Source organism: Clarias gariepinus, chromosome 9 (assembly GCF_024256425.1).
Source record: "Clarias gariepinus isolate MV-2021 ecotype Netherlands chromosome 9, CGAR_prim_01v2, whole genome shotgun sequence".
Taxonomy (NCBI): domain Eukaryota; kingdom Metazoa; phylum Chordata; class Actinopteri; order Siluriformes; family Clariidae; genus Clarias; species Clarias gariepinus.
The window spans coordinates 36479083-36498756 of record NC_071108.1 but is presented as its reverse complement, the minus strand read 5'-3'; the positions used below and the strand labels follow the sequence as shown (position 1 = coordinate 36498756).

General features: G+C 42.4%; 1 protein-coding gene across 1 annotated transcript in view; it reads right to left on the bottom strand.

Annotated features, from left to right (window-relative positions):
* gfra2a (GDNF family receptor alpha 2a) overlaps positions 1-19674 on the bottom strand; it is a 72750-nt gene that overhangs the window by 39664 nt on the left and 13412 nt on the right. The window contains exon 3 of the mRNA XM_053503975.1: positions 777-863. Coding sequence (XP_053359950.1) covers positions 777-863 — 87 coding nt within the window. The remainder of the gene's footprint in view (positions 1-776; positions 864-19674) is intronic.

Here is a 19674-nt window from a genome sequence, read left to right as displayed (position 1 = left end):
CCTGTATTCACTAGCTTTGCCAGAATTTTAAACCCTATCATATACAGTATTATACTCCATAAGGAACATCTGTAATGGTTTTCATTGCATTACTTAAGACATCTAGTAGGGCTTCCACTGTTCATTATTTAACATCACCAAAACCAGGCAGGGCCTTTTCTAATGGAAAGATGAGAAAAGGGTCACGTCACATGACCAGAGCACCTCATGCGTATCATGTTCACGTGATAGCCTCGTTATTTCTTGTATATGTTTCCTGAACTTATGTGTTCCATTGTAAATAATGTTTTACCTGGACTACCAACCACCTCCGAGCAATCCTGACTCATTAAAACCATTAAGGACAACAGATCCCATTAAACTACCATTACAGACCATTAGAAACATTATCCATTAGTAGAACGCTTTAATTGATTTCAGCAGGGCTGCATAGAGGAAGCAGGTTACTAACTTTCCATGCCAGCGAACCTAATTATTATTATTATTATTATTATTATTATTATTATTATTTCTTAAGGTTTTTAAAGTGTTTCCACTGACAATACAGGAATCAAAACCCATTACGAGTGTAATGGAAACCATTTTTTTTCTGTCCAATAGATTGGACAATCTATCCCACACAACAGTTATGCAAATAAAAGTAGTCCTATGATGCTTAGGAAAGGTGAACAGTCATTAGCAGCTCGAATTTTTAGACTAGGAATAGTTTCGCTTATAATAATAATAATAATAATAATTATTATTATTATTATAATTGATCAGCTGTAAATGCTTACCAGAGATGATGGAGGCCAGACGGAAGGCGTCAGAGTGACGGACAGGAGGCAGAGGCTCATACGGAGATGCTTCGTAGAAATCTTCACCTGAAAAAATTAACAAAACGCATTTATATTAGCTGTTGCGTTAGCCTGCAAAGCTACATTAAAAGAAGTATTTAATTTTATGAAACAAAAATAAACACAGCTTTAGAAAGAAATTTATATCATACTAGCACTTTTTATCTACAAAAACATACTTTAGAAACATTCTTTCAGTTATTTTTTTGTTTGTTTATAACGTTACATGCTAACTGCTTTAGCCACTAAACAACACACACTAGCTTAGATAGTAAGCCATGCTAGCATAAACGCTTTATTAGCAAATTTCCTTTGTAAAGAGGAGTTATTGCAACGAGGTCCCCCCCCAATGTTCTCAAGTCACGAGCTAACTGCTATTTCGCGGATTAGTTAGCTAAAAGGTCATTAGTGCTTTATTTCCGCTTCTCCAAACCAAGATTTTCACTATTTTACTTTTGTTCAGTGATAAGCATTTGCAATTCAGCCATAATCATTTTACTCTGAGATGAATCCATCTTAAATCTTAACTCTAACACACCAGTCCAGCAGGTAAAACCTGAACCGGGTTATATTTTTATTCGTTCTGGAACATTTTAGTGTTCAGTAGAGACAGACAGAAAGAGAGAAAAATAACTCCAGCACTAAAAGTGTCAACTTAGTTCTCGTCAGAATGTGTAAATTAGCGTTTAGCAAAGCCTCTTTCTCACTCCCAGAGGAGTTCTGATCCACAGAACCAGCGCAGTGTGTGTGTGTGTGTGTGTGTGTGTGGTAATGAATGGCAGTTCTGGGACTCACAGAATGTAACTATTTCCAGAAGTTTCCTTTCAGTGCAGTACATGAGGGAGAAGCAAGCGCTCCGATTATTAGCTTATCTTTCTTTTTTTCTGCACTTTTGTTATGACTGCGCTTACACAGCGTGCTTTAAAAATAATTTCAGCTGTTTGAAAATATAATTACTGTAAAGCTTAGAGAAAAGGACATATTTTGTGATGATTGTATTTAAAGAGGTTTAGTGCTACCTGAAACGTTCAGACATGGCCACTTCCATTTCAAGTCACATCCATCAATCTCACTGTCATTCAGGGACACGCCCACCCATCTGTCTTGCTCAGACACACCCACCTGTCTCCCTCAGGCACGTCCATCTCCCTATCCAACATGACTACATGTCTCACTCAGACACAAACATCTGTATCTGTCAAAAATGCAAATCTGTCTCTGACATGAACATCTGTCTCACTCAGACATGAACATCTGTCTCACTCAGACGCACCCATTCGTCTTACTCAGACACGCCATCTGTCTCATTCAGACACATCCAACTGTTTCACTTAGACACGCCCATCTGTCTCACTCAAACACATCCAACTGTTTCACTTAGAAACGCCCATCTGTTTCACTCAGACACACCCATCTGTCTTATTCAGACACGCCCATCTGTCTCACTCAGACATGCCCAACTGTTTCACTTAGAAACGCCCATCTGTTTCACTCAGACACACCCATCTGTGTTATTCAGACACGCCCATCTGTCTCACTCAGACATGCCCAACTGTTTCACTTAGAAACGCCCATCTGTTTCACTCAGACACACCCATCTGTCTTATTCAGACACGCCCATCTGTCTCACTCAGACATGCCCAACTGTTTCACTTAGACACGCCCATCTGTCTCACTCAGACACGCCCAAGTGTTTCACTTAGACACACCCATCTGCCTCATACAGACATGTCCATTTGTTTCACTTAGACACGCCCATCTGTTTCACTCAGACGCGCCCATCTATCTCAATTTGACAGAAACCTCTGTCGCCCTTAAAAACGCCCATCTGTTCGCCTTGGACACACCCATACATCTTCTTCAGACACACTCATCCTCTTCTCTCAAAGAGACCTCTATCTGCTACATTTAAACACCCACCTATCTCAAAATACAAAGTCACACCCATCTAACATTATGGTGTGAGGTGTCTGGAGGATCAGTGAGAACCTTCAGGAACTCATGTTGACATTAACCCTGTTCCTCCTCTAGTTATAACCTCTTACTCTTGTCTGAACACTTCAGATCTGAGATCATGCTCTGCAGTATACTGTATGTGTGTGTGTGTGTGTGTGTGTGTGAGAGAGAGAGAGAGAGAGAGAGGGAGAGAGAGAGAGAGGAGGCTTCTCAACTTCATTGGAACAAACGAAACTGGAGATGTAGCAACACTGCAAGAGCTGTGAAGAATTACGTGTGTGTGTGTGTGTGTGTGTGTGTGTGTGTGTGTGTGTGTGTGTGTGCGGTGGAGAGAACAAGCAGTCTGGAGAACAGAGCAGACTATATTTATGTATGTGTAGGTATGTTCGAGCGGGAGGAGAGGGAGCACTATATCATCAGGGCAAGTGTGTGTGAGGACACACTCCCACGTACGCCAGGTTTAATGGCATCAGTACACATCAATGCGCACATCTTGCCTGAAAGCACACACGCAAAAAGACACACACACACATACACACAAACCTCATGATTCTGGTTGGCATAAGAACTCAGAGGACAATAATAAATAAAACTTGACCTGATGCTGTGTGAACTCACACACACACACAAACACACACACACACACACACACACACACACACACACACACAAAAGCTACAGTCGTAGCCAAAAGTTTTGAGAATGACACCAGTATTAATTTTCACTAAGTCTGGTTCTTCAGTGTTTTTAAATGTTTTTGTTACTCTGGTATACTGAAGTATAATTATAAGTATTTCATGAGTATCAAAGGCCTTTATTGACAAGTACATTAGCTTTTTTAAATGCATGCTGTCAATCGACTTCTGGGCCACACCCTAACTGACGGCACAGCCCATTCCTACATAATCAATGCTTGGAGTTTGTCAGAATTTGTGGGTTTGTGTTTGTCCTCCCACCTCATGAGGATCGACCACAAGCTCTTAATGGGATTAAGGTCTGAGGAGTTTCCTGGACATGGACCCAAAATTCCAAATGTTTTCCGAGCCACTTAGTTATGACTTTTGTCTTATGGTGAGAAGCTCCATCATGCTGGAAAAGTCATTGTTCATCACCAAACTGTTCCTGAATGGTTGGGAGAAGTTGCTTTCGGAGGATGTTTTTGTACCCACTCCCTCGGCTGAGAAGCGATCCCATACATGAATGGTCTCAGGATGCTTTACTGTTGGCATGACACAGGACTGATGGTAATGCTCATGTTCATACATTTCTAGAAGGGCAGAAAAGAAGCCATGACACTTATGAAATGCTTGTAATTGTACTTCAGTACACCGTAACAATGGAGGCAGGGGTGACGCAGTGGTTAAACTGTTGGACTGCAGACCAGGAGGTCCCCAGTTCGGACCCCAGTGTTGATAGGTCACTACTATTGGACCCTTGAGCAAGGTTCTTTACCCCCAAGTGCTCAGATACAATTGGGCATTGAGCTGGCAAACTGTAACATCTGACGAAAAGATCTAAAAACAATGAAGCAACAGACTTTGTACAAATTAATATCTGCGTCACTCTTCTTGCCATGGCCGTAGGACAGAAGTTCTGTATTTATTCACATCCTTATAAAAAGTTCCGCATTAAGACTTAGACAGTTATGTTTACCTAAATATGTTATGTACTTAATAACAAGTTAGCTAGCGTTTAACTATTATAGCTAGCACATAGCTAGTAAGTCTTCTTTTGTTAAGAATTTCAGTTGTTTTCTTAACCGGTGTATGTAACCATGACGATTTTTTTCTTTGTTAATTAATATCACCAGCTAATATTGTCACATGCAGTTTCCTAGCTAGCAGTTTGTTTAAGTCTAACTGAGGATGCTAGAGCTTTGCCATACTTACATCAAGTGTCGCTTGATGCTTAGCCACCAACATCCTAGCTAGTCAAGTTGTTAGAAGTTGGCATGCAGTAGCACTCTGGAGAAAACAGGACACTTGGCTTATATGAGGAATGAATTAATGAGTTAAATCGTCTGTACAGTGTCTAGAAAGAAAATATTATACATTTATGCTGGCGGGTCAGCGTGATTAGCAGGTTAAGGTGTTAAATAGAGCTAAAATGTGACATGTATCATATAACAATAGCTTGTGTGTGTGTGTGTGTGTGTGTGTGTGTGTGTGTGAGATAAAAAGAAAGATATTTTGTATAAGCATGTGCTAATGGTGTGTATTAGTATGTCACGTCTTCACTGCTATGACATTCACTCTCTCTCCTCTCTCTCATCCTTCTCCATCCTTACCTTCCAATCATCTCAGCAGGACGTGATCTCTGACGCTCATCCGGAGAGACAGACCATCTCATCACCAGCAGCGCACCACAAGTGTCTCACTTTCTCTCCATCTCTATGTGTCTATAACAATCTGTCTATCTTTCTTTTCCATCCTCCATCTGTCTTTATGTCTTTTTCTGCCTGTCTGTATCTTTCTCTCCGTCTCTTTATTACAATAATTATAAATAAAATATGAAGTTAATGTACTCTTTCACAGTTTCGCTTTTATTCATTTTTATTTTGAACCCCAGATTTTTTTTTTCATTTTTCAGAAATTCATGTCTAGTTTGCCTGTACACTACCCTTCTACATCTCTATCCTTTCCTTGCTTATTATAGTTTCTGTATCTCTCTGTATGTGTGTGTGTGTGTGTGTGTGTGTGTGTGCGTGCGCGCGCGTGGTTGTGTGTGAGGTTCTATTTTCGTTTTGGGGAAGACATACTCATACACAGCCAGAGTAGTCTGACAGCAGAGTACTGATGCATTGAACAGTAGGACAGAAGCATATATATATATATATATATATATATATATATATATATATATATACACACACACACACACACACACACACACACACACACACAACCACACACTGACAGGTTGCTCGTTACATGTGTAAAGCTGTAAAGTGTCTGTTTCCTGTGAGATGTCAGACTTTCAGGGGAGAGATTTTTTCTTTTCTAACAGCTGCTGCATGCTTTTAAACAGACCGCTGCTCAGAGCTTTAGTCAAACACCATCCCAGCAACCCCAACACCACCGGGCTGCAGTAAGATACAATATAAACACCATCGTATCAGCACAACCCAAAAGAACTGCAGGTAAACACACTCTAAACCCTATTTAAACACCACAACAGTCTAGAACCACAGTAAGTCAAACATCATCTAAAGACCATCTAAACACTACAGAGCTACAGTCAGCCAAACACCATCTAAACATAATCGTAAGGCTACAACATTATAAAACTGCCATCAAACAACATCTAAACATTACAACACCACAGAAATACAGACAGACAAACACCATCCAAAACAGCATCATAAAACTGCCATCAAACACCATCCAAACACTACAACACCACTAAACTACAGTCAGACAAACACCATCTAAACACTACACCACCACAGAACTACAGTCAGACAAACACCATCTAAACACTACAATACCACAGAACTACAGTCAGTCAAACACCATCTAAACACTACACTACCACAGAACTACAGTCAGACAAACACCATCTAAACACTACACCACCACAGAACTACAGTCAGACAAACACCATCTAAACACTACAATAACACAAAACTACAGTCAGCCAAACACCATCTAAACACTACAATACCACAGAACTACAGTCAGTCAAACACCATCTAAACACTACAATAACACAAAACTACGGTCAGCCAAACACTATCTAAACACTACACCACCACAGAACTACAGTTAGACAAACACCATTTAAACACTACAATAACACAAAACTACAGTCAGCCAAACACCATCTAAACACTACACCACCACAGAACTACAGTCAGTCAAACACCATCTAAACACTACAATAACACAAAACTACAGTCAGCCAAACACCATCTAAACACCACAACACCACAGAACTACAGTCGGACAAACACCATTTAAACACTACACCCCCACAGAACTACAGTCAGACAAACACCATCTAAACACTACAATAACACAAAACTACAGTCAGCCAAACACCATCTAAACACCACAACACCACAGAACTACAGTCGGACAAACACCATTTAAACACTACAATACCACAGAACAAGTCAGACAAACACCATCTAAACACTACAACACCACAGAACTACAGTCAAACAACATCCACCATCTAAACACCACAAAAGCACAGTCAAACAACATCCAAAAACAATTAAACACCATAACAGCACCAAACTGTAGTCAGTCAAGCACCATCTAAACACCATAACATCACAGAATCCCAGACAGACAAAACCAGCATCCAAACACAGTCTAAACACTACAACAACACTACAACAACACTGACTTCCAGCCAATCAAACACTTCCAGTTTTGTTCATTGTGAGTTCACTTGTTAAACTTTTCTCTTTTTTCAGTCTGTCGTTAAATCAGTGTCGGTGTAACAGAACTCATCTGAACCCTGGTTTATTCCCAGTCACCTCCACTCGCTCGGCTTCTGTCACACGCCTCTTAATGAGCATGACGAAATGTTGGCTCTCTCTCACACACACACACACACACACACACACACACACACACACACACGCACACACACACAGAGCTTTCCGTTTAATGTGTTAGTAGTAACTCTGAACCCAGCTGATGGTCAGAGTGAGACGTGAAGCTGAATTAATCTGTTCTTTCAGCAGGAAGCGTTCTTCATTACACCGCTCTGCTCTCATGTCTTTTAATCTTTCTTCCTTTTGTTCTTTCTTTTCTGTTCTTTATTCTATTTTATGTCTATTTTTGTTTTAATTATATCTTATTCTTTCTAAATCTGTTCGTTTCTTTTCATCTGTTCCAGACTACTGACTTCCGTTCTTTGGCTTTTCTTGTACATTCTTCTATTTTATCTCTTTTTAGTCTCTGTGTGTTTTCTTTCACTGCTACACTTTCTGTTTTTGTTTTTATGTTTAGTTTCTACTTATTTTTCTTATTTTCATTCCTATTTTTTTTATTTATGTTGTTATCTTATTTTTTTATGAAATATTTTTTAACTTGGTAAATTTTGTAGGTTGTAGTTTTAAAGATCTTCTGCAGTCTAACCAAAAAAAACAAGAACAATAACAACTCATTTATTTCTGTAACCCATCCACACCACACCACTTCCACCCCACTTCCACCCCACCACCACACCACCACCACACACACACACACACACACACACCCACACACACACCCTCCCTGCAGCTTGGCTCGGTGTTTAGTAAACTGCTGAGTTTTCCTGAAACCTCTCCACTGATCAGGGAACGGAGGAATGCAGTCCTGAATCGGTTCCGTGTCCCAGCCGGGTCCTCTCTGGTGCTGTGTGCAGAACCGCAGTGTGTGTGTGTGTGTGTTTAATCCACACTCATCTGCGGTGCCCATAATGAGTGTGACTCGCTGGAGTTATAGGTGTGAAAGCACACAGAGTGTTTAAACCACCACATCTGACTTCATCTCACCCACTCATCGCACAGAGTTTCGCCTCACACTCGCTTCATATGTACACATTACCATACACACTACCACTACACACTGCCCCTGAACAACACAGCTACACACTACCCTTACACACTACCCCTACACACTAACCCTAGATGCTATACTTACAGACTACTTCAACACACTAACCGTACACACTACCTTTAAACACTACCCATACGCGTTACTCCTGCTGACTACCCTTACACTCTACCTCTACAAACTACCTCAAAACATAGGATGGATAAGTGGTATGTGAGCGGGTTGATGCAACGCGCCCCAGGGACATTAAAGAAATGAAACTGAAAGTAACGGCTGCGAGAACACTGCATGAGCTCCCGCGGCTCTCAGACTCCCGCGTAGAGCCAGTCTTGGGATCCTGTCCCGGGAGAGGGGAGAAAAGGCCAGGCCACTGCGCTTTAAGGCCGCCAAGCCACCAGACGTCAGAAAGGCTGCACCGAGCTGGGATGGTCCAGTTGGCCAAGTCAGCAGGAAAAAGAGTGCTTATGGAGTATGCAAACTGGGCACTGCCACCAGACCTGCACGTGCACACACCTCTCACTATTCCCATACCATCCTTCCTCTTCAAACCCTTTTCCTTCCACATTTTTTTTAGATAAAATTCCTCTTTTTTCTAAGACCTTGCCTTGTGTCTGTGGTGCCACCTGTGTGTAAAACCCGTTACAACAACCCATACACACTACTCCTAGACACTACCCTCATACATTACCTTCACATACTACCCATAGATATTACATCTTACGACTACCCCTACACACTACCCCTGAACAATACTCCCCAACGCTACCCTTATACACTACCCTCACACACTACCCATGCCTGCCGACTACCATTACACACTACCACACTACCTTTACACACTACATTTACACACTACCTTTACACAATACCTTTACACAATACCTTTACACACTCTTACATATTACCCTTCCACACTACCTTTACACACTACCCTTACACACTACCCTTACACACTACCTTTACACACTACCCTTACACACTACCTTCACACACTACCCTTACACACTACCCTTACACACTACATTTACACACTACCCTTACACACTACCTTTACACACTACCCTTACACCTACCTTTACATACTACCCTTACACACTACCCTTACACACTACCTTTACACACTACCCTTACACACTACCTTTACACACTACCCTTACACACTACCCTTACACACTACCTTTACACACCACCCTTACATGCTACCTTTGCACACTACCCTTACCTACTACCCTTACACACTACCTTTACACACTACCCTTACACACTACCTTTACACACTACCTTTACACAGTACCCTTACACACTACTCTTACACACTACACACTACTCCTACACAGTACTTATGCCAACTACCATTTCACAAAACTTCTACATACTACCCTTACACACTACCTTTCCACACTACTTCTACACACTGCCCTTACCCACTATCCTTACATACTAGCTTTACACACTACCCTTATACACCACTTCTATACACCACCCTTACACACTATTTTCACACACTACCTTCACACACTACTTCTACACACTTCCTATACTCACCCGTACCCTTAAACACCACCCCAGCACAGGCCTGCGTGTGATTGGCTGATGCTCTTTTGATGACTCTGTTTTCAGTTGCTCTTTTCACCTCCTGTAACAGAACAGCGGTCGATGTGGAGTCATTTTCGCTCCCTCCTGCTAATTTTTGCTTAGACGGAGTGAAAAATATAACGTATAAACTCTATAATGTCAGTGAGCGAGAAATTTTTTGCTAGATTGCGGAATTTTCCGCAGAAACGCGCGAGAGAACTTTAACAAGTGTGAGAAAAGTGCACAGGCTCAGCAGCGTCGCTGAAAAAAACCAAAGCCAAGCAGTCGCGCCAGTCGATACGCTCGATAGCAGCGACGCTGAACGAGCTGCACCTCTGATCCTACAACACACACACACACATACACAAACACACACACACACTGGAAGTGGAGTTTCCTCTGTATTACTGTGAAAGTATTTGATAAAGACATCTCGAGTCTATGAAGGCGGACGGGCGAGCTATGATTATACAAAAATGATAAATAAGTGTACACACACACACACACACACACACACACACACACACACACACGCGCGCATCTTAGCACATTTAATAGAGAAGTACAAATCCATTTATCTTTGTTGAGCCGCCAAACCGGACGAGACGTCTCCAGGGAAATCACCAGGATAATGAGCTGCGAGGAGACGCGGAAACACACGTACAGGAGAGAAACACAGGAGTATTGATAGCAGAACAGAGGAGGAGAGGAAAAGGTCAATAACGGATGACTTGCACGTTTTATCTGTTACTTTTTCACACAGCCAATGTGTTACTGCATTTATCTTCCTTTTTCTATGAAGCACAGAAACTCTTTCCCTCGTTTGTCTAATCATCGTCCTTTAATCAGAATATAAGGACCGAAGTGTGTGTTCACTGAGAGACAAGTGTTTTATCACATCGCAGGAAAAAGGATCTTGGAAATAAAGAAGAAAGAGACTCTGGAAGGCAGGGTGAGGGTTGATAAAGAGTATGGACAGAAAATAATAAAGTAAGAACGTGATGAGAATGCGAAAAGTATCCCGAAAGGGGGGGGGGGGGGGTAATTTAAGTAAATAAACAAATAGATCAATAAAAAGGAGAATAATATTTTTTTAAAGTATAAATGTCATAATATTAAATAAATACATGGAAAAAAAGAAGAAAACATCTCACAAAACCCAGAGAGACTTACACACTTTCAAGGCCTTTAAAGTGCGCTTAAAAACAATAATTAGGCCCCGCCTCCTCGCTCTAGGATTAACCAATCAAAAGCAGAAGGTGGTATTTCCTAATGTTTACGACATTGAGCAGACGCCCTTATACAGAGTTTCGTTTCTCATTTTTTGTCCTTATACATTAAGGGTCTCGCTCGCTCAGGGGCCCAACAGTGGGAATGTTCTGGAACCTGGGCCCCTCTGATTAGTAGTCCAACACCCTAACCACAACGCAGAGGGGTGCCGATAGTTTTGCAATCCCACACACTATGACTACACTACACTACTGTCCCTACTCACTACCACTACACACTGCACACTAAACACTACCACTACACTACTGTCCCTACTCACTACCACTACACACTGCACACTAAACACTACCACTACACTACTGTCCCTACTCACTACCACTACACACTGCACACTAAACACTACCACTACACACTGCACACTACACACTACTCACTACACACTGCACCCTCCTCACTACCACTACACACTACTCACTACACACTGCACCCTCCTCACTACCACTACACACTGCACACTACACACTGCACACTACTCACTACCACTACACACTGCACACTACACACTACCACTGCACACTACTCACTACCACTACATACTGCACACTACTCACTACACACTGCACAATACTTACTACCACTACACACTGCACACTACTCACTACACACTGCACACTACTCACTACACACTACCACTACACACTGCACACTACCACTACACACTGCACACTACACACTACCACTACACACTGCACACTACTCACTACCACTACACACTGCACACTACTCACTACCACTACACACTGCACACTACTCACTACACACTGCACAATACTCACTACCACTACACTACTGTCCCTACTCACTACCACTACACACTGCACACTAAACACTACCACTACACACTGCACACTACACACTACCACTACACACTGCACACTACTCACTACACACTGCACACTACACACTACTCACTACACACTGCACCCTCCTCACTACCACTACACACTGCACACTACACACTACCACTACACACTGCACACTACTCACTACCACTACACACTGCACACTACTCACTACACACTGCACAATACTCACTACCACTACACACTGCACACTACTCACTACACACTGGAGACTACACACTGCACACTACACACTGCACACTACACACTGCACACTACTCACTACCACTACACACTGCACACTACACCCTACTCACTACACACTGCACACTACACCCTACTCACTACACACTGCACACTACACCCTACTCACTACACACTTCACACTACACACTACTTACTACACACTGCACACTACACACTACCACTACACACTGCACACTACACACTGCACACTACACACTACACACTACCACTATACACTGCACACTACACAGTGCTCACTACACACCACACACAGATGATGCGCTGTAGAAGTGTGAGTACACAGCAGAAATATTTGTCTAACACCAGTTTATATTTCTTTGTCTTTTTACTCTAAATGTTTTTGCTGGAGTTTTCCTCTTCCAGCCTGAAACCCTCCTGTGAGACCTTGGGTTACTGTAGACTCCGCCTCTGCGTTAGCGCTCCGGAGACAGTGGGTCTGTGGGTCTGTGGGACGTGTCTGTGTGATAACTCAATGTAAATAAGTCGTAATCAGACGCAGCTCAGAGCTCCCAGTTCAGCGCCATAAACGACCCTCCATCAGGAGCAAGGTTGCTTTGTTGCTCCAGACGGCGCCCCTCATCATTCATCATGTCGGAAAATCTCACAAAAACGCACTCGCAGGTTTTATTATGTGCTGCGCGACCAGAAACACAAACGTTCACGTCAACCAGATTTATGTAAAATATTTCCTCGCTGCTCTTTTAATAAACTTAATCACTGCCACTCGCTGTGCGGCGCTCGGCTCTAATTTATCGATCCCTCGGTGACCTCAGTGGAATACATTTAATTGAAATCTTTTGTGATCGTCTGCTTTTTCTTTGGCAGCAAATTGATGCGAATAGGAGATTTGTGACGAGGCCGAGCAGCTCAGTTAATCAGCCCTCGTGTGTTCGACTTCATTTAATCTTCCGCCGCTCGCTCATGGCCCTGCAGGGAGCTGCTGCTATTCTTTACCCACGATGCATTGCTTTGGACTGTTTAAGCATCTGAAAGGCTGAGTCTGTTCCAACACTTTTAGCTCATCGGTTCTTAAATACAGACGAGCGGGAGGAACGATCACTAGAACTGTACCTAGTTAATCGCTATCACAAACTTTTTGCGCCAGAAGCGCTACAGTAAAACATTATGGAGTGTTAATCATCTGTCGCTTGTTGGAGGTTTGGAACTTGTTATTATCCCGAATCTTACACACTCAACTACACACACTGTATATATCCGTAAACCTCCACGGGAAAAGGTGCAAAGACTCATCATAGAACCTGTACACAGGGCCGCGGGGGTCCTGGAGTTTATCCCAGGAGACCTAGAGAATGAGGCGGGATACCCCCTGGACGGGGTGCCAGTCCATCCCCGGGGACACAAACATACACACACACTCGCGCTTTAACATATTACAGGCAATTTAGAAATGTTAGCCTAATTTACATGTCTCTGGACTGTGGAAGGAAACCAGAGTACCTCTGAGGAAACCCACCAAGCACAGGGAGAACATGCAAACTTCACACAAACAGGCCCAGAGACGGGAATCGAACCCAACAACTACTGCATCATGCCGGCCTGATTCTCTAAACCTGCACAGTAAATCTGTAAACATTTACAGAAAATTAGTAAACATGTGCAGTAAATCTGTAAATAACTGTAAATAAAAGTCTTTACTGTAAATCTTCCATGTAAACATCCAAAATTACAGTGCAAATCATCACGAATAAGCGAAAAATCCAAACATCTAGATGTGTATCTTTCAATTCCAGCCACTAATATCTGCATATTATCTTGTGCATCACACCACGAAGGACGCTCCTCCATCTCACACAGCTGCCGATCTGAACACGAGCCGTGCACCACACCTCACACACTTTTATAATTATTGCTGCGATGTTATAAATGTCAGATGATTGGATGGAGTGGCCGGGCAGAAGAGAAAAACTCTCAGCTCTCAGCACAATCAATTTTAATAGCTGATATTAATTTGATTTGTTTTGGGGTTGTGAGTCTGATTGAGTTCATTGCTTTTTCTAATGGAATTGGAGCATGTGTGTGTATGTGTGTGTGTGTGTAAATAGTGGAACCCTAGATTAAAACACCACTTTGGGCAAAAAACTAATAAACACAATGTCTCCCTTAGCTTAGATGCAGTCGATTGGGTAAAATATCCGCGCTTGTGTGTCCGGCTTCTCAGCCTCCTGAGATCAATGAAAATGTTCTACTCGATAGTTCGACCTCCTCGTTCTCATTTCCCAGGCTTTCCACATCAGTCACACTGTAGCTTCTGCATCCCGTCACCGAGCTTCCGTTAGCACACTACTAATCAAGAGTGGGGTCGCTCTAATGGTACAATAACGAACCACTGGAACTGGAGACTCCGCCCATAAAATGTCCTTTTTAAAAAGTTTGTACTTTTAAAAGTTTGTGTTTTTATTTTAAAGTTGCTCTGTTTAAACGTTTCTCTTTACTAAACCTTTCGGTTGCGCACAGTCGGCTGGTGTTCACGTTCCTTTCGAGTTTGAAACTCAAACGCTTCTGTTCCTGGTGCAAACTCGATTCTTCTGACACCTTCACGCTCCAGAAACACTCCAGAGGCATTCGAACGGAACGTCGCTTTTCATACGCGCTGTTCTTGTACCCCGATGTGCGCGGCGGTGAATAATTAAAGTTTATAGACTCGAAACATGTTGGAAGTGTTGAAATGAAATCGCCGCGTTCATACGGGTGAAGAAGCACAAGTATTAGCTTTTAGCTTCTAATCAGCGTCACCGCTCTTCTGTATCCGAGTCTGGAAAAAGTAATAAAACCCCAATAAGACTCTGATCTTGAGTTTTATTACTGCTGAGGGAACGAGGATTGCTTTTACCCCACACTGAGGCAGATAGAGCGCAGATACACCACTTCTAATGTCTACGTCAACATCGCGCATCTGCATGTTAGTGTTAATAAAGACAACTCTCTAAACACGTAAGTGTATTTGCAGTCTAATACGGTGAAACATCTACATCAAGTGAGCTAGATCTCATTATACACTACTTCAAGTGAGCTAGATCTCATTATACACTACACCAAGTGAGCTAGATCTCATTATACACTACACCAAGTGAGCTAGATCTCATTATACACTACACCAAGTGAGCTAGATCTCATTATACACTACACCAAGTGAGCTAGATCTCATTATACACTACACCAAGTGAGCTAGAGCTCATCGTACACTACACCAAGTGAGCTAGATCTCATTATACACTACATCAGGTGAGCTAGATCTCATTATACACTACTTCAAGTGAGCTAGAGCTCATCATACACTACACCAAGTGAGCTAGATCTCATTATACACTACACCAAGTGAGCTAGAGCTCATCGTACACTACACCAAGTAAGCTAGATCTCATTATACACTACTCCAAGTGAGCTAGATCTCATTATACACTACACCAAGTGAGCTAGAGCTCATCGTACACTACACCAAGTGAGCTAGAGCTCATTATACACTACACCAAGTAAGCTAGATCTCATTATACACTACTCCAAGTGAGCTAGATCTCATTATACACTACACCAAGTGAGCTAGAGCTCATCGTACACTACACCAAGTGAGCTAGATCTCATTATACACTACATCCGGTGAGCTAGATCTCATTATACACTACTTCAAGTGAGCTAGAGCTCATCATACACTACACCAAGTGAGCTAGATCTCATTATACACTACTTCAAGTGAGCTAGAGCTCATCATACACTACACCAAGTGAGCTAGATCTCATTATACACTACACCAAGTGAGCTAGAGCTCATCGTACACTACACCAAGTAAGCTAGATCTCATTATACACTACTCCAAGTGAGCTAGATCTCATTATACACTACACCAAGTGAGCTAGAGCTCATCGTACACTACACCAAGTGAGCTAGAGCTCATTATACACTACACCAAGTAAGCTAGATCTCATTATACGCTACTCCAAGTGAGCTAGATCTCATTATACACTACACCAAGTGAGCTAGAGCTCATCGTACACTACACCAAGTGAGCTAGATCTCATTATACACTACTTCAAGTGAGATAGATCTCATTATACACTACACCAAGTGAGCTAGATCTCATTATACACTACACCAAGTGAGCTAGATCTCATTATACGCTACTCCAAGTGAGCTAGATCTCATTATACACTACACCAAGTGAGCTAGATCTCATTATACACTACACCAAGTGAGCTAGAGCTCATCGTACACTACACCAAGTGAGCTAGATCTCATTATACACTACATCAGGTGAGCTAGATCTCATTATACACTACTTCAAGTGAGCTAGAGCTCATCATACACTACACCAAGTGAGCTAGATCTCATTATACACTACACCAAGTGAGCTAGAGCTCATCGTACACTACACCAAGTAAGCTAGATCTCATTATACACTACTCCAAGTGAGCTAGATCTCATTATACACTACACCAAGTGAGCTAGAGCTCATCGTACACTACACCAAGTGAGCTAGAGCTCATTATACACTACACCAAGTAAGCTAGATCTCATTATACGCTACTCCAAGTGAGCTAGATCTCATTATACACTACACCAAGTGAGCTAGAGCTCATCGTACACTACACCAAGTGAGCTAGATCTCATTATACACTACTTTAAGTGAGATAGATCTCACTTGAATCTAATGGTGTCTAATGGAATCTAATCTAATCTGATGGTACATCAAGTCAGCTAGAACTTATAATACACTACATCAAGTCAGCTAGATCTCATCATACACTACACCAAGTGAGCTAGATCTCATTGTACACTACATAAAGCCAGCTAGATCTCATCCAACACTACACCAAGTGAGCTAGATCTCATTGTACACTACACCACGTGAGCTAGATCTCATCATAAACTACATCAAGTGAGCTAGAGCTCATCGTACACTAAACCAAGTGAGCTTGATCTCATTATACACTACATCAAGTCAGCTAGAGCTCATAATACACTACATCAAGTCAGCTAGATCTCATCATACACTACACCAAGTGAGCTAGATGTTATTGTACACTACATAAAGTCAGCTAGATCTCATCATACACTACACCAAGTGAGCTAGATTTCATTGTACACTACATCAAGTCGGCTCATTATACACTATACAAAGTAGCTAGATCACTTTATACACTACACCGAGGGATCTAGATGTCATCATACAGTACATTATAAAAGGAAGCTAGATCTTTTTATAAACTACACTAAGGGGGCTAGGTGTACATTTTACTTTTTCCCCCAAGATGTATTGGTAATAGTGATCTGTATTTAAAAAGAAACTGTATCTACACTATGGACAGCGAGCAAAACATGTGTTTTACACTCCACCTACAGCACTGCAGGGCTACGTCTCAAACGCACAGGCTGTTTATACATGACCCCCTGGTGCCTCGTCTATCCTGCGCTCCCTCTGTCTGCACTTACAGTAATAGAAATCATTAAAAAAGATTCACAGGCAGATCTGTCGTCATATTTCATACTTCTACACACACTCTCTCACTGAGAACATACTCGGAGTGTGTGAGATCGTGTGTCGCCCGCCCACCTGACTAGTGCATTTGGAAAGTGTCCTGGATGCAGTGCAGTGATTTACCGACTGAGCGGAGGATGGGGAGCACATTTTTCCTCCTCTTTTTTTGGCTGTCCCCCCCGTTGGCCATGGTGTCGTTATGAGAGTGGATGAGTGAGGTTACACACTCTGACTGCACCCATTGGTCATGGCGGTAATAACAGGACGTGGCTGAAAGATGTTGCCCGTCAGGTTTAGCGTTAAAGTCAGGAGAGGGCTGAGTGTCCTCGTCGAGAAGAAAGGGAACGAAAGGAAAAACGTCAACTGGTGTATTTTTTCTTTCTTTCTTTTTATATAGTTGTGCCTCCTCCAGGAATTCATCATCCTCACCTTCCCACATCATCGAAGACAATAAAAGCAAGAAATAAAAACAAATCAGAACAGCCACCAGAACCAACGATGCACTACAGCTAGTGACTGATGACTGTTTTAGACTAAACGGAGTGAGAAAGATGTGCTTTACACTACACGACTGCTTTAACACACCTTATACAGCACACCTGACCCGTCTGGGCCGGGCCGGTTTCACACTACAGAAAAGAAATGGAAGTATAAAATATACAAGATATAGGAATTTTGTTACAATAAACTAAAATATGTATAACTATGAAATAAAAATATGTAAAAATATAAAACATATAAACTGTATAAAGTATATGGAATGTGCAATGTGTGCAGTGTGCAAGCAGCAGCAGTATGGGTGAGCATGGAGTGTGAAATGAAATGATGAGCAGCAGTGGTATTGTTCATCATGGAAGTGCAATAGTGCAATAGCAGTCCTCATTTACATGGAAACAGAACCAAAAATTAGGGGGGGTATTTTTTGGTGTGCTCCAACACCAAATGCAACACCACATGTGTGAAGGAAACAGCAAGTCCAATCAGTTGATCCCTTTGTAGCGTTCTGGTTGAGAGTCCGTATAGCCTGCGCGAAGAAGCTTCTCTTTAGACTCTCTGTGTTGGCCTTCGGTGAGCAAAAGCACATAAGACAGAACAGTCCATTGTTGGGGTGGCTGAGGTCCTTCATGACGTTCCTGGCCTTAGTCCAGCACGGCTTCCTGTAGATTGGGTTCAGGTCAGGGAGCTTGGTACAGATAATGCGCTCAGCTGATTACACCACCATCTGTAGAGCTCGTCTGTCCTGCATGGCACGGTTTAAACCAGTTTGCCATGTTTCCTGTAAAGATGCTCTCTATGGTGCAGGAGTAAATGTTCGGAAGCACCCTAGAGGGCAGTCTAAAATCTCTCAAGAGTCGGAGGTGGTAGAGTTTTACCGTGGTGTTGGTGTGACAGGACCATGAGAGGTCCTGCGTGCTGTGAACACAGAGGTATCTGAAGCTGTCCACTGGGCTCTTGTTAATTACAGGGGCCTAGTAGTTCCTCTCCTAGATCATACTGAAGTCCTCTAACAGCTCCTTTGTCTTGCGGACATTAAGGAGGAATATGTTCCTCTGGCACCGTTCTCCTGGTTTCTAATCTTCTCTATGTAGGCCATCTTATTGTTGTCATGGATCAGCCCCACCACAATAGTGTCGCCAGCAAACTTGATGATGGTGGTGGAGTTGGTCGTGGCCACGCAGTCATATGTGTTCAATTAGTACAGCAGAGGGCTCAGAACACAACCCTGGGGGGCTCCAGTGCTGAGGGTGAGGGAGGCTGAGACATTTCTGAGACATGTCACACCCATCTTTCCTGCCTGTGGTCCTGTGGTCTGCCAGGTAGGAAATTGAGATGGGATGAGTGTCAGGTGCTCTAGCTTGATGGTG